Genomic DNA, 16,991 nt, shown 5'->3' on the forward strand with positions numbered 1-16,991 from the left:
TACCATAGAAAAATAAAGAAATACAGTGATGGCTGTGATAACTCAACCCGCTGCCGATGGGCCCGCACCACAATGCACCCCGTGGAACAAATGTCACGCGTAGCATGCATTGTCACAGAACAAAGAAATTGGAACAAGAAGAAGAACGTATAATCCATCAATAAAATAAACATGCAAAAAGGAGTTCACATTAAAATAAACAAGAAAACAAAATGTAGTGTGAAAAATGCCCCCAAAGATTGGGTGTAAAAGCTGCACGCTGTGACGTTCCACAACAATACGATAAACTACAACTCGCCACGCGGAACAAAAGTCACGTGAAGCATGCACTGTCACAGACCCCAGAAATTGTAACCCTAAAGTGAAGCAAAACCGTCCCTCACAGTTAATGAATTACATAAATAAAATGACATAGATAAAAATTGCATAGATAAAAATGTAATAATACAAAACACACCAAGAAACACATTACTGTCGTGTTAATACAAATAAAACAAATAAAACACACAACATAAACAAAATGAAAAATGCCCCCCCTAAGATTGGGTGTAAAAGCTGCACGATGTGACGTGCCACAACAATACGATAACTACAACTCGCCACGCGGAACAAAAGTCACGTGGAGCATGCACTGTCACAGACCCCAGAAATTGCAACCCTAAAGTGAAGCAAAACCGTCCCTCACAGTTAATGAATTACATAAATAAAATTACATAGATATAAATGTAATAATACAAAACACACCAAGAAACACATTACCGTCGTGTTAATACAAACAAAACACACAACATAAACAAATTATGACGCATGCTTCCTCTCCAGCCTATCCTTCGCTCCCTTATAAATTGGGTTTAGAATGATGCATCAGTTGACAGTGCATGCTTCACGTGACTTTTGTTCCGCGTGGCGAGTTGTAGTTTATCGCATTATTGTCGAACATCACAGCGTGCAGCTTTTACACCCAATCTTTGGGGGGCATTTTTCACACTACATTTTGTTTTCTTGTTAATTTTAATGTGAACTCCTTTTTGCATGTTTATTTTATTGATGGATTATACGTTCTTCTTCTTGTTCCAATTTCTTTGTTCTGTGACAATGCATGCTACGCGTGACATTTGTTCCACGGGGTGCATTGTGGTGCGGGCCCATCGGCAGCGGGTTGAGTTATCACAGCCATCACTGTATTTCTTTATTTTTCTATGGTAAACTGTGAATGTTTTTAAGGTAGCATTGCACATTTTGTATTATAGTTTTATTAATATTTTTGTTTTGTTTTTCATTTGTGTTTTTGATATGTTCTACCGGTGTTGGAATTTAACGGTTACTGGGAAGACCTGTCCCAGTGTACCAGGTATCCCCTATTTATGTACATTTCCTATGGCTACCACTGTATTACCCTGAAGACGAACCCCGGACAGGGTTCGAAACGTCGGAATAAATTGACGAACGTCGAGTCCAGCGTATACTTTCTTCCATAAAAATGGTTCCTGGACTCCAGCTATTTTCGAATATATATATATATATATATATATATATATATATATATATATATATATGTATATATATATACAAATATACATATATGTATGTATTTATATATATATATGTATATATATATATATATATATATATATATATATATATATATACTGTATATATAAGGTCGACCCTTGACTTACATAGCAATGTTTGCATTGCTTTCTTTTTGTGTAAACTTGCAAACTCTTAATGATTAAAACTGGTTTTCACATCAAGTGATTTGAAATTCACATTTTATGTTTAATTCATCGTTGTAGTTATTGACCCATGTTGTTAAGTTTTATTACGTTATAAGGTTTAGAGTTCTTACCCTGTTTTTCAGTTTCTTTTGATGGGATTTTCCAGCGATGTGCTGTTTGGCTTGCTCTTTCCCGGCGAGGAATTTTCTGCAAATTATGCAGTTGTAGTTTTCCTCATCTTGGACAATCTGTCCTTTGTATATGCTGCTGGTAAGATCGGTATCTACCATGGTACTGTAGTTTTCAGGCGTAGCATCTGCAATTTGTTGTCCCTGTAGGGGAGTTGAGTAAAGATATTTGTAGGTGGTTTCTATGAGAGGAAATTTAAACATTCATTACAAAATCCTACGTGAATGACAGAAAGAATGAAATAAAGTCATCATCCAATTAACCATTGATTAAACAGCCATAATTCTGAATGTCAAAACTTCTGGGTGAGATGTCAAGTGTAGACTGCCTCAGGGTATCACTCATGGGTTACTGCTGTTCACATTATATGGGAGTGACATACATTGTATCACAGAATCTATTCTGTTATACTCAAACTTAATTATAATAGAAATCTATCTGCAATAACATACTTCATATTTTTTTATTTTGCGTTCATTCTTAGATGCTTATTCCTCATGAAGCTTTTCATTCTTTCATCTTACTATTTACCTCCATCCCCATTCCTCCATTCTCTATCACATGCTTCTTCAAATATTTAAGACTTTTCATTTTTAGTCTAATTTCTTTGAAATTTACCTCAGCTCACTACCATCTCTATCCTTTGTACATTTCACTATCATTCTTTTATTCAAAATAATTTTCAATTTGCTCCTCTTACATACCATACTAAAGTCCACAATAACTGCTTTAAACTTCTACTCAGGCATAAATGCATTGTCATCTGCAAACAACAACTAACTCGCAATCCACTTCCTTCGCCTCTTACTAACCATATCCAATTCTCTTCCCATTACTGCTGCATTTGCCTTCCGTACCACCCCAACCATTTACACAACGAATAACCAAGGCACAATCTCACCTTCACCTCAAACTATTTCCTCTCACTATTTCCAAACCTAACATAAAGGTTACTACTGTACAACCACAAAAGTATTCAACCTTCACCACAAGACAATCATTCTCACTTTTCAAATCTAACACAAAATCTTGTACCTTCTATCGGTATCTCACACACACATAGATCTGTGTAAATATGTACTGTATATACATACATATATACACACAAACACACACATACACACACACCTACATACACACACACACACACACACACACACACACACACACACACACACACACACACACACACACACACACACACACACACACACACACACATACACGCACGTACACACACACACACACACACACACACACACACACACACACACACACACACACACACACGTACACACGTACATACATACATACATACATACATACACACATACATACATACATACATACATACATACATACATACATGCATACATACATATATATATATGTATATATATATATACATATATATATACATATATATATATATATATATATATATATATATATATATATATATATATAAAGCCAACAAGACATAAAAATTTACTTGATCTATTGATCACTAACCGCGAAAACACAATAACCGATGTAGAAGTTAGTGAGACCATTGCAAGTAGTGACAGTAACTTTAGATTTAAACTAATAAGAAATTTAGAATAGATACTTATGTATCTAAAAAACCCGATTTCAGGAAAGCTCAGTTCATAAGACTACGTTAGGAGCTTCAGCTCTTAGACTGGGAAACAAAATTTTGAAAATTATCTGTAGATCAGATGTGGGAAATATTTCAAAATACGCTTGATAAGATGATTCATGTTTACATCCCGTTTATGGACACCCCAAATCAGGCTCGCCCAAACTGTCTTGACAAAGAAAATGAAAAAGTATTGCTAAAAAGAGACAGGCTTATAAGAAATACAAGTGTTCAGATACACCCAATGTGTTATGTAATAACACAGAAAAATTTAAAAAAGACAATAAAAAAAAACGAAAACGACAATACGAATTGAATATCGCTGATAAATCCAAAGAGAATCGCCAAAGAATTCTATAGTTGTATTATGTATCAAAAGGTTATTAGGAATCACATTGGCCCACTATCATTTACTAACGGTCAACTTGAATATTCAAATGAAGGAAAATGTGATATTTTAAACAACTATATTAGCTCAGTATTCGTAAACAAAACACCTCAAAGTGAACCCCAAACTTAAACCTGTGAAAAGTTTAGCGTGAACCTACTGCGGTAAATATACATACATATACCAAAAGATTTTTCCACCTTATAAGGAAAGTAGCCAAAAAACAAGGGCATAAAAACCACTTTCACCTATTCCATCCCTAACATACTCCACTCTCCTCCACCTTCTTCCCTCCCTTTTATCTTGGGACCTCCTGCATGACGGGTCATGCCTGCATCTCGCCCACTGCCCTGGGTGAGAAGCACTGTCGCAAGACACAGCACATCCATAGCAAGGCCGCTTTATTAAATCGGTGACCCCCTCACCGACCCCTCAGGCAGATATAGAGAAGACGGGGAGAAGTCCCTTTGGGCTGCGTCAATTTATTTCACACACATACTCCCTCACCTCCCAACCCCACCCACTCCACCTCATGCATCACAGCATCATCCATACACAGTCATTCTCCATTCACCCCTATTTTCTGTCCTCTCCTGTCCTTTCTCAACAGACATTCCCCTCTTTCCAAATGCCCCTTTTACCCCATCCATCCCTCTCATCCTAGGTCGACCACTCATGTTCACTCATTTCACATCTGCCTTCCACACCTCTTTTACTTGTCTTTTTTCACTCATTCTTTCCATGTGTCCAAACCATCCTAATACTCTTTCATCAACCCTATCTCCCAATTCCCTTTCCATCCCATTCTCCTCCTCACCTCCTCATTTCTCACTCTATCTACCCTAGTAACCCCTATCATACTTCTCAGACATTTCATCTCAAATACATTCAAACTCCTTCTCTTTTCCTCTTTTATGTTTCATGTTTCTGCCCCGTACAGTGTTGTCGGCACAATCACTCCATACAATCTCCTTTTAGCATTCATTTCCAAATGTCTATTTCCCATTACACTTTTTAATCCCCCATGGCATTTACTCGCTTCTCTCAATCTAAATTCTACTTCCACTTCCACATTCGCACCCAAGTATCTAAAACTATCCACTTCCTCCAATCTTTCTCCCTTGATACTCACTTCCAGTCTACTGCCACTTTCTCCCCTTGTACATCTCATCACCTTACTTTTATCCACATTTATCATAATTTTTCTTCTTTCGCACACCTTCCCAAACTCTGTCACTAACTTTCTCAATCCCTCCTCTGATCCTGCTACAAGCGCAGTGTCGTAAGTAAATAACAACTGGCTTATCTCCCACTTTTCTCCATTTTCTTTAACCATCTTCAATCCCTGACCCACTACCGTTGCATTCACCTCTTCCACCACTCCATCGATGTATAAATTGAACAGCCAGGGTGACATAACGCATTCCTGACGAAGTCCCACCTTTACCTCAAATCTCTCACTCTCTCCATTTTTAATCCTAACACAAATTCTACTACTCTCGTAAAAACTTTTGACTGCTTTCAAGTCTTCCTATCCCATATATCTGCTATACCTCACTCAGTGTCTCCTTGTCAACCTTATTATAGGCCTTTTCCAGATCCATAGAAAAAAAAATCATCCTTACCTTTTCCCATATCTTTCTCACATATCGGTCTCACCACAAAAAATCAATTTACGCAATCCCTACCTGTCCTAAACCCACACTGTTCCTCACCAAATAATCTCTCTGTTCCTCTTGTAATCCTCTCAATCAAGACCCTTTCATAAGCTTTCCCAACTACACTTAACAAGCTGATCCCTCTGAAACTATTACACTCACACATTTCCCATTTTCCCTTGTAAAGTGGAACTATACAGGCACTCCTTCAGTCCTCCAGCACTATACCCTCTCTTAAACAATCATTAGATAACTTTACCAGCCAGTGCACCACCACTATACCTCCTTTTTTCAGACGTTCTGCATGATATTCATCCAACCCAGGTGCCTTACCAGCTCTCATCATCTTAACTTAATTTCATTTCACTTAATTTTTCCTTGTTTCTTCTCCATTTTTCTCACTCATCACGGTCATTTTTAGCGCTTTCCACTGCAACTACCTTTCCCTCCCTATCCTCCTCCACATTTAGCAACTGCCAATCTTTCTCTTACTGCCTTCTCTTCCATTATCATCTCTCTATATGCAACTTCTACCTTTTCTTCTCTACTTGATTCACCTCTTCCTCTCTTAATTTCTTTCCAAAATGTTTTTTTATTAATTTCAAAATTTTCTCGCATACCCATTTTCACATCTACTCTCCTGTTTTTCTCCTTTATCTTATGCTTTACTTTTCTTCTCTCTTCGTTATACCTCTCATATGATTCTCTCGTCCTATTTTGTAACCAATCTATGAAAGCTCGCTTCTTCTTTTCTACAACTTTCTTTGCTTTCTCATCCTACCACTCGCTACCCTTCCTTTTATTTCCTCCCATCATCCTTGTTACACACACCATCTTTGCACACCTTGTGACTTCCTCCTTCAACCATCGCCATTCCTCCTCCACTCCTAGTTCTACGCTATCCTTCAGTCCCTCCCACTCCTCTCTCAGCTTCGTTTTGTACTCCTTCATCATTTCTTTCTCATTTATATAGTTTACTTCAAGCACCTCCCTACCTCTTGTCCTTTTCCTATTTCTCCATCTATCCTCCACTCTCAACTTACCTTTCACCAAGAAATTATTTGATATTGCCCCTTATACCATGTACATTCTTAACTTTTCGTACTATACTCCTGGTTACCGATATATAGTCCATTAATGCTTTATCTACGACCCTTCCATCCACCACCCTCTCTCATTTATATCTATGCTTGACTTTCTTCCTAAACACTGTATTTGCTATCATCAACTCTCTTTCGGGACATATCTCCACCATCAACTCTCCATTGCAATTTTTTCCTGGAACTCCACACTTCCCAACCACTTGGTCTATTGGTTTATTTCCTACATTTCCAAGTCTCCCAATACAACTACATTGACATTTCTCCCTAATCCTTCTATGCACTCATTTAAATCCATCCAAAAAGCCTTCCTTTCCTCTGCACTTTTCTCACAACCAGGCCCATATGCACTTACAAAAATCCACATCTCCATTCCCAGTTTCATCTTCATCCACATCAACCTTGAAGAAACCTTCTTCCACTCCACTACACGCTTACCTATCTCTTTACTCACTAGTATAGCCACCCCTTCTCTCCCTCTTCTTATCTTCACTCCTGAGAACCTCCCAACTAAACTCATAAACTCACACTCGCCCCTCCCTCTCAACTTAGTTTCACTCAATGCCAACACATCCATCTTTCTTCTCACAAACATACTGCCTACTTCTTCTCTTGTACACTCATATGTACCACATTCACGCACATTAAAAAAATCAAACCTTAGGGTACTGGTTGGAAAACTCCCAAAACCTTTTAGGCCTTTTTTTTTTTTATTTTTTTTATTTTTTTTATTTTTTTTTTTTTATTTTTTTTTTTTTTTTATTATTAGGAATGTCCCTTGTGGGGCTTCAGGGAGAAGGAAGCCTAGTCCTAATCCCCGTTCCGTTTCTGTCACCTCTTACAACTTAAGAGGGATAATTGGTGGTAGTATTCTTTGCCCCCCTCCACAGGTGTATAGAAAAACTCAAAGTAATAAAACACTAGGGCTGACGATTGGCATCCAAGAATTTTAAAGGGAATAAAAATGAGGTTGTTGTTCCATTAGAAATTATTTTCAACAAATCAATCATACCTGGAGATATCCCAAGAGAATGGGAGCTAGCTAAATTTACTCCCAAGAAAGAGAGAGAGTGAGAAAAAAAAAAAAGAACTTCAGGCCTATAAGCTTGACTTCAGTTGTAGAAAAAATTATGGAAACTATCATCAGAAATGCTAGTGAACACCATTTAGAAAGTAACTGTTTGATAAATGACAGGCAGCATGGGTTCAGACGGAAACATTTTTGCGTGACTAAACTTAGTCAAATTCTACAACACAGTCATTTCGAATTATGACAAAATGAACAATATAGAATTGATATGTCAAGACTTTGCAAAAGCTTTTGATACCGCCCACCACGAAAGATTACTTACCAAATTAGCTCCACATGGTATAAGTGGTAGCCTATTAAGTTGGACTGGTAATTAGTCAAACGATCGAAAACAGAGAGTGGTTCTAAATGGAAAAAAATAATCTAGATGAAATTTTTTTACGAGTGGAGTTCCTAAGGGATCCGTTCTTGGACCACTTCTATTCATAGTATACATAAATAATATAGACCACGGATTGAAATCTATTGTCTCTAAGTTTGCTCATGATAAAAAACTTTGCCTAAGGACAAATGATCACTTAAACAAATTAGATATTTAAGAAGAATTAGGTAAATTACAGCAATGGTCTGAAAAGTGGCTAATGAACTTTAATACAAAAAAAAAATACAAGGTTACGCACATAGGTAAAAATAACAGTAAGTACGATTACAAGTTATTTGGAAATACGTTAACAAAAGTGGATAGTGAAAACGATCTCGGCGTAATTATCAGTAACGATCTCAAATCATCCAAGCAGTATATTTTAGCCTCTGAAAAAGCAAATAAGATTCTAGGACTGATTGCGCGATCTTTTAACTTCAAAAGTCCATCTCTCATTAACAAGCTATACAAATTATTAGTTCGTTCACATTTGGAATATGCTGCAAGCCACAAAACTGATTAAAAATACCAAAAATAAATCATACGAAAATCGACTAAAACATATAAATCTATTTCCCCTAAAAAGCGTAGACTCAGAGGTGACTTGATAAGGTTTTTAAGATTGTAAAAGGAATTGATAACATCAAAAGTGACAAAATTTTCACACTGAATAAGAATCCGACAAGAAATAATGGTCTCAATCCGTCAGGAAATAGATTTGATTTGGAAGTGGGTAGAAACAACTTCGGCAACAGTGTAGTTAATGAATGGAACAAACTTCCTGCAGATGTAGTGCAATGTAGATCAGCTCGAAGCTTTAAGATTCGTTTAGATAAACACTTAAGCATGGTGCTGTAATGCCTGCTATTTATTTTATGTTATTGATTTATTAGTTTGTTATTATTTGTCCGTTTCTATATTATAATTTTTTATTACTATATATTATTATTTATCTGTCAATTCATTATTATTTACTATTTACCTGCTTGTTTATTATTTAACTTTACTTATTCATCTATTTATTTCATTCCTTATTAATTATATTATTATTTATTCATTTATTCATCATTATCATCATTTTATCGCATTCTACCTAGTTTTGGACCAAAAAGTCTCCTGTCGGTATGTTCCTCCTTTGTAATATATGTATATATATATATATATATATATATATATATATATATATATATATATATATATATATATATATATATATACATACATTAGGGAGACAAGTTTCTCTGGTACTTTAAGTTCTTTATGTATTTGCCACATTGACTTTACTTTATGCCATCATAAGCTTGTTGGAAGTTTATGAATAATTGGTGAAGATTTTTGATATATTTGTGCACTTCTCCATTGTCTGCCTTATTGTCTGTATGTGGTCTATTGTGGACCTTTACTTTAATCTACACTGTTACTCTACAACTGCTGCTTCAGCATATTGTGTTAAACGCTTAGGAGTAGTTTTGTGAAGACTATACAGAACACACATCAGATTCATTCCCTTGTAAATTTGGTATTATTACTTGTCCCATTTCTTTTCTATAGGGTTGATACACCCTTCCTCCATTGACGTGGTATTTCTTCTTCTCTCCAAATCTTTAGTAGAACCCAGTGAATTAATTCCTTCAACCGCTCTCCTTCTCTTTTAAGTAATTCTCCTGGTATTCCATCATATCCTGGAGCTTTGTTATTTTTCGTCTCCATTATATTCCATTTTGTATCTACTAGTGTAGGTTCTTCCACCTCATTCCCATTCTTAATTCCTCCTCCTTTCTCTATGGCATGACTGTTCTGGATTCACTGGTTCTTGCCTGTTCGACAGTTCCTTGAAGTAAGGGATCCACAGTTCTAGCACTTCTTCCATAATAAAGGCATACTATGTAGAAAGCAGATGCATAATGGTAGGGGAAAGAAACAGAAGTTCGAGGTAATCAGCGGGCTGAGACAAGGGTGCATCCTGTTCCCAGTACTCTTCAACTTCGTGATGAAAAAGGCGACCAGGGAGAGTCTTAATCTCCCAGGAGTGAGATTGTACACAGGAAATATAGAACTCCTAGCGTATGCAGACAATGTGATGATAGCTGAAAGTATGGGCGAGATCAACAAAATGTTCACACAATTCTAGGATACAGCGGGGTAAGTAGGCCTGGTATACAATGAGACTTAGAGTGCAATCATGAAAATGAGTAGAGAGGGCGGTGATAGAGGTAAAATGCAGGTCGGGATTCTAAATGGTGCAACACTCAGACAAATTTAAATATTTAGGAGCCCTGGTAATGGAAAGAAATGAGATGGACAGTGAAATAAATGGAAGGATAGCAACAGGAAACAGATGCTACCATGGTCTCACTACCATCATGAGAAGCAGAAAAGTTAGCAAGAAAATAAAAGTGAGAACATATAATAATAATTAGACCAAATGTGTGAGACCTGGACAGTAACTTAGCAAAGAAAAAGAAAACTTGAAATCTTCGAAAACACAATTATTAGAATAATTCTGGGTACAGTGTACAGCATAAAAATGAGAGAATGGGGACAAAGACATAATAAGGAAATTAAAGAGCAAACAGGATAGCAACTAATGCAAAATGTCATGGGTGGAAAAAGAGTATGGAGGGCCAGTATGGAGCCAAGAAAATGGCCAAAAATGGCAATGGAAGGAAGAGTCAGAGTAGACGACACCTGTGAAAACTGAGATATTAGTGAAACGATGGAGTAGCCATTGATGTGGTCCGTATTGACCGCGACCCACAGGACAGGAAGAAAAAAGTGAAAGCAGATCGGTCTGGAGAGGCATAGTGAAAGCGGTGATGAGATTGCAGCGCTGATAGTGAATGGATCATACATGAACACACACACACACACACACACACACACACACACACACACACACACACACACACACACACACACACACACACACACACACACACACACACACACACACACACACACACACACATACACACACACACACACACACACACACACACACACACACACAGACACACACACACACACAGACACACACACACACACACACACACACACACACACACACACACACACACACACACACACACACACACACACAAACACACACACACACACACACACACACACACACACACACACACACACCACGTCATTGTATGTTCTATAATCATATCAAGTAGTACATTACCCCATAGGTCGTCTCCACCCTTCACTCTCATCTCTTCCCAGCAGATTTCTTTACAATTAAAGTCACCCATTATAACTATTCTTCCTCCATATTCCATGATCTTATTTAGTCTTAGCCTTGTGCCTTCTAACATATTCTTGTGTTCTCTCTCATCCCACGAAGCAGTTTTAGGAGGCACATAATTTACCACAAACTTCCTACTCTTCCCCACCCTGTACTCCACTTCCATCATAATCTATTCTTTCCATATGTGACATTCCTCACATTTATATCCTTCTTAGTTAGGAACATAACCTCACCCCCTTGCTTTACTTCTATGTTTCTAATCCAATAATTATATGCACCATGTCCTTCACTGTTGGGTGGTAATGGACCTTTTGATTTTGTCCCTACAATTCCAATTATGTCAGGTTCTTTTTCCGTCAGGTAATTATTCAATTCATTCAAGGCTGTTATCATTCAATCTATATTTGTGAATGATACTTTTAATTTTCTGTTACCTCCATCCTGTTTTCTGTTTCCTTTCTGTTTTTCTCTATTATGAACAATGTCCTCACTTTCATATCCACTACTCTCCAGTAGAATTTCTCTTTGTCTGACTGTTCTGTTCTGTTTTTTTTTTTGTTTTTTTTTCTTGGGTTTGATTACAAAGGACTATAAAGACGGAGTATGCATATCTAGGTCGGAAAAAAATCGTAATTATAAACAAATAAATGCATAGATAAAAACTTTAATAGTGTAAATAATAACTAAAATACATAAATAAATGCATACGTATAGTTAAATAATAAACAAACGGGTGATAGTAAATAGTAGTAAAATGACATAAACCATGTCGCAAATCTCTGGACAGTGGAAAAGGGAGAGGATGTGGGGTGGAACGGGTGAGGACAGATAGACGAAGTCCAGAAGATTTGCATCACCGACCGGGACCACACACGTTTCCCTCTGAGCGGCGTGTATAAATTTCAGTACTTGAAAGGGGATACAGAATGATTCAACTCATTTTGCTCATCACAACCCTGGGCTTATTAGATAAACACACACACACACACACACACACACACACACACACACACACACACACACACACACACACACACACACATATATATATATATATATATATATATATATATATATACATATATACACCACTACGATCAATAAGTAATGAGAAAATGTCAGGAGAGACGCTATTTATTTTCATAAGCTTACAAAACTTTGCCTCCCTCAAAATAATTGCCTCTCGCATCTATACGCTTCTCCTGTAGGACCTCCTTAAAGTCCATTTTCAGTAGTCCCCTCAGGTAACTTTCCGATGCCTCTTTCAGCTCCTCTGTGGACTGGAATCTGGTTCCTCTGAGGCTGTCTTCCATGCGTGGGAACAGGAAGAATTCACAAGGGGCTGGGTCAGGGCTGTAGGGTGGGTGTTGTACCACTTTCATTCCCCTGTCGGCCATCCAGGTGGTCACCAGCGTTGACTTGTACCATGAGGCATTGTCCTAGTGGAACCACCACTGACCACTCCTCCACTGCTGAGGCCTCTTGTTCCTCATCTTCTCCCTGAACCTCTTCAGAACAGTAAGGTAACATTCCATATTGACAGTTTGACCCTGAGGAACCCATTCAACGTCAATGAGCCACTGGGAGTCAAAGAAAGGAATGACCATGGCCTTCTTTTGCGACCTGCTCATCTTTGCCTTTTTGGGTCTGGGGGAGGTCGCGTGCTTCCACTGAGCACACTGACGTTTGCTCTCAGGGTCGTAGATGAACACTCAACTCTCGTCGCAAGTCACTATATTATTCAGGAAACCTGAATCAGCCTCTATCATTTCAAGAATGTCAGTGCAACATTCCACACGAAACTGCCTCCGGTCGTCGGAAAGTATCTTTAGCATAAACTTGGCACAGAATTTGGAGCTTCAGATCTTCGGTCAGAACTGTCTCTACTGTGCCAATACTAATACCAACAGTTTCAGATATCATCCTCACAGATATTCGACGGTCTTGCATCACTAACCTTTGCACTTCCTCAATGTTTTCCTCCTTTCGTGCACTTTTCGGTGTTCCAGATCTGGGTTCACCCTCAAACTGTTCATTTCCTTCAGAAAATCTGTTAAGCCACCGATATAAACTTGCTTGGATCATCTGTTCATCCCCAGAGGCCTCCTTTAACATTCTATAACCTTCTTGTTTGGTTTTCTTAAGTTTAACACAAAACTTGATGGGGGGACGTTGCTCCATGTTTCCCTGCATCTTGAGAAGTGTTCACAGATTGGTAAACCGAATCAGACTGGTTCCACCATGTTCATCGCTGCACCCAGACCTATAAATATAGAAAGTTGCCAGTTAGTCATTTTGTAGAATATATGTATGTCTACTTCATCATGAAGTAGTATTTTGATCAAATCATATTTAATGTCTCGCCTGCCATTTTCTCAGTATATATATACATATATAATATATATATATGTATATATATATATATATACAGTATATATATATATATATATATATATATATATATATACATATGTAAGAGGCCGGTAGTTGTACGAATGGTAATCAGGTTATGAAATACATGGGTATTGAAATGCTGAGTCAACGAGTCAGACTCGCCACCCACTGTTTTATAACATAGGTTTGAGGCGCCGTTCTGTCTGTATAAACACGGCCGGTAATAATCGCTGATGTAATCAAAACACTCTGTTAGCGGCTGACCACTTGCGCAATGACGTCATGCTCATGCTTATGCTTACGCAGCAATATTTCTGGAAGGACTGTAACAGCCTCTCTGATTGGAGGTAAATGGTTATAAAAAGAAATATTATTGGCCGTAGGGAAAAAGACACGCCCTTAAGGTGTGTCACTTGTTTTGAAAAGTAAAAGACTATTGGACGAATAAAAAGTGACGTCTGAACGAAGGTGGTCTGACATATTGGAGAGAACCTGGAGGGGGATTCTTTGTGTGTACTTCGTTAGTTTAACAAGCAAGAAATTCACCACCCTTTTATTAACCCAAAAACTCGAGAGAACTAGGCATGGGGCCTAATGAATAAGACAAACTTGGAAACTAGTGAGATTGATGTAACGATGGCAAGGGGCTTTGTGAGTGGATTTACGAGACTACTAAAAGTGTAACGGTCGAGGACCGACAGTGGTGGTGACAGTGGTGACAGAGGAGGTGATATATATATATATATATATATATATATATATATATATATATATATATATATATATATATATATACATATACACACACACAAGTTGAACTATCAAAAACAGAGAGTTGTTTTAAATGGAAAAACTTCTAGATGGAAAAATGTTACGAGTGGAGTTCCTCAGGGTTCCGTTCTCGGGCCACTTCTATTCATAGTATATATAAATGATATAAACCATGAGTTAAAATCTATTATTTCCAAATTTGCTGATGATACAAAAATGTGCGGAAGGGCAAATGATCACTTAAATCAATTAGATATTCAAGAAGATTTAGATAAACTACAGCAATGGTCTGAAAAGTGGCTAATGAAAATTAAGACAAGTAAATGCAAGGTAATGCATATACGTAAAAATAACAGTAGGTACGATTACAAGTTATCTAGAAATTTGTCCACAAAAGTGGATAGTGAAAAGGATCTCGGCGCAATGATAAGTAACGATCTCAAATCATCCAAGCAGTGTATTTCAGCCTCTGAGAATACAAATAAGATTCTAGGACTGATTGCGCGATTTTTTGACTTCAAAAGTCCATCACTCATTAACAAGCTATATAAATCGTTAGTTCGTTCACATTTGGAATATGCTGTTTCTGTATGGTCACCGAATCTCATTAAAGACATTGACAGATTGGAAAAAGTACAACGACAAGCCACAAAACTTATTCCAAATATATATAAGAAAATCATACAAAATCATCTAAAACATATGAAACTGTTTCCCCTAGAAAAGCGTAGACTCAGAGGTGACTTGATACAGGTGTTTAAGATTCTAAAGGGAATTGACAACATCAAAAGTGACAAAATTTTTACACTGAATGAGAATCAGACAAGAAATAATGGTCTCAAACTGTCAGGAAATAAATTTGATTTGGAAGTGGGTAGAAAGAACTTCGCCAACCGTGTAGTTAATGAATGGAATAAACTTCCTGTAGATGCAATACAATGTAGTTCAGTTCGAAGCTTTAAGAATAATTCAGATATACACCTAAGCAAGATGCTGCAATGACAATCATTTATTTTATATTATTTGTTTATTTGTTTTGTTATCATTTGTCCATTTGTTTAATATTATTTGTTTGATTCTCATTTATTAGTAGTTATGTCACAACTTTGGGTTGTGATACACAGCCTATTATTTCTTCTCATTTTCTTACGACTGCTTTCAAACCATAGTTTGCAAATACTTTCGTTCAAGGACCTAGCCGATATAGTAGGCTTTATATGTGTACTTTCGTTCCTATAAGTTGTCATTTCCTCTATTCTATGAAATTACCAGAATTCTTAGAATCTTTACCAACTATTTGAAATTTTACTCGCTATTATTCTTATTGTCTGTTGCATCAATTTGGCCATTAATTGTAGAGCCTTAACGAGTTTAAAGAATTGCCTATTCATAGAAATTTCCCACACTTTTGTACACGTTACCCATTCATGACGAAATACAGAGATCTCACGAATGATTGAACCTGGAGTATGTCAACCTTGTGAATTTATTGTTCCGCCATGTAATTATAATTTGGTGTCTTATGTAGAAATTAACATTTCAACTAAGCATTACCCTGTGAATTTGTTTCAACGGTTTGAAATTTCAATCCCTGCGCATTTGCCACCTCTCATGTAAGTTAAGTAATTAGGTTAGTTGCTTAGGTTAGTTAGGATTTATAATTTTCTCTCGTCTCTAGTGATTGTCTTAAAGGGATTGCTAGAGATTAATCAACTCCTACAGCCACATCATACTCCGTACCCTTCGGAGGCAATGATTTGAAACTAAGAAACTTGGCACCATTGCACGACTTCCCACCATACCCAACTCTGGGCAGCGTCAGTTCCATAAGAAACTTCGTAAAAGTCGAGTGTGTCTAGGGCATTCCGCGAAGAAACTCGCATCAACCGCATGGAGCGGTTATTAGAACTTTCCATCTCATTCCTAACCCGTGTGAAAACGATACAATAGAACTAGTAGCTGAAGTGGTGTGCCTGTGGCGTGTGAATTGGACTCGATCAGTCTCCTTAAACTATGAGTCTGGCCCCATCAACCGCACCCATCATGATGAGGCGTCCACATATACCCAGCTTTATCGAACACATCCGCTAAGATTGGAAGCCCACCAATTATTGACTTCAAATTTAAAGGAGTGATCTGCATGGAGAGTTCCTCAGAGTTCTAGAGGTATTGGTTGAGTGAATTTTAGATAGGAATCCATTTAGAATCATATGTTCTTGGTTCATGTTAACTTACATTCCTAAATTGTGCTTCCTTAATATATATCCTTTTGTTTAAATACATGTGCTCGTGCTCTTGGTTCATGTTAACTTACATTCTTAAATCGTACTTACTTAATATAACCTTTTGCTTAAATACATGTGCTCGTGCTCTTGGTTCATGTTAACTTACATTATTAAATTGTGCTTACTTAATAAATAACCTTTT

The 16,991-nt window shown here is 37.2% G+C and overlaps 1 protein-coding gene across 2 annotated transcripts in view; it reads right to left on the reverse strand.

The window, feature by feature from the left end:
* Positions 1 to 16,991, reverse strand: part of LOC143040582 (uncharacterized) — a 395,322-nt gene that overhangs the window by 251,455 nt on the left and 126,876 nt on the right. For both annotated transcript variants that reach the window (XM_076211665.1, XM_076211666.1), the window contains exon 4: positions 1,850 to 2,050. In XM_076211665.1, the coding sequence (XP_076067780.1) occupies positions 1,850 to 2,050 (201 nt within the window). The remainder of the gene's footprint in view (positions 1 to 1,849; positions 2,051 to 16,991) is intronic.

This window comes from Oratosquilla oratoria, chromosome 29 (genome assembly GCF_046742065.1).
Source record: "Oratosquilla oratoria isolate Oo_2021 chromosome 29, ASM4674206v1, whole genome shotgun sequence".
Classification (NCBI taxonomy): domain Eukaryota; kingdom Metazoa; phylum Arthropoda; class Malacostraca; order Stomatopoda; family Squillidae; genus Oratosquilla; species Oratosquilla oratoria.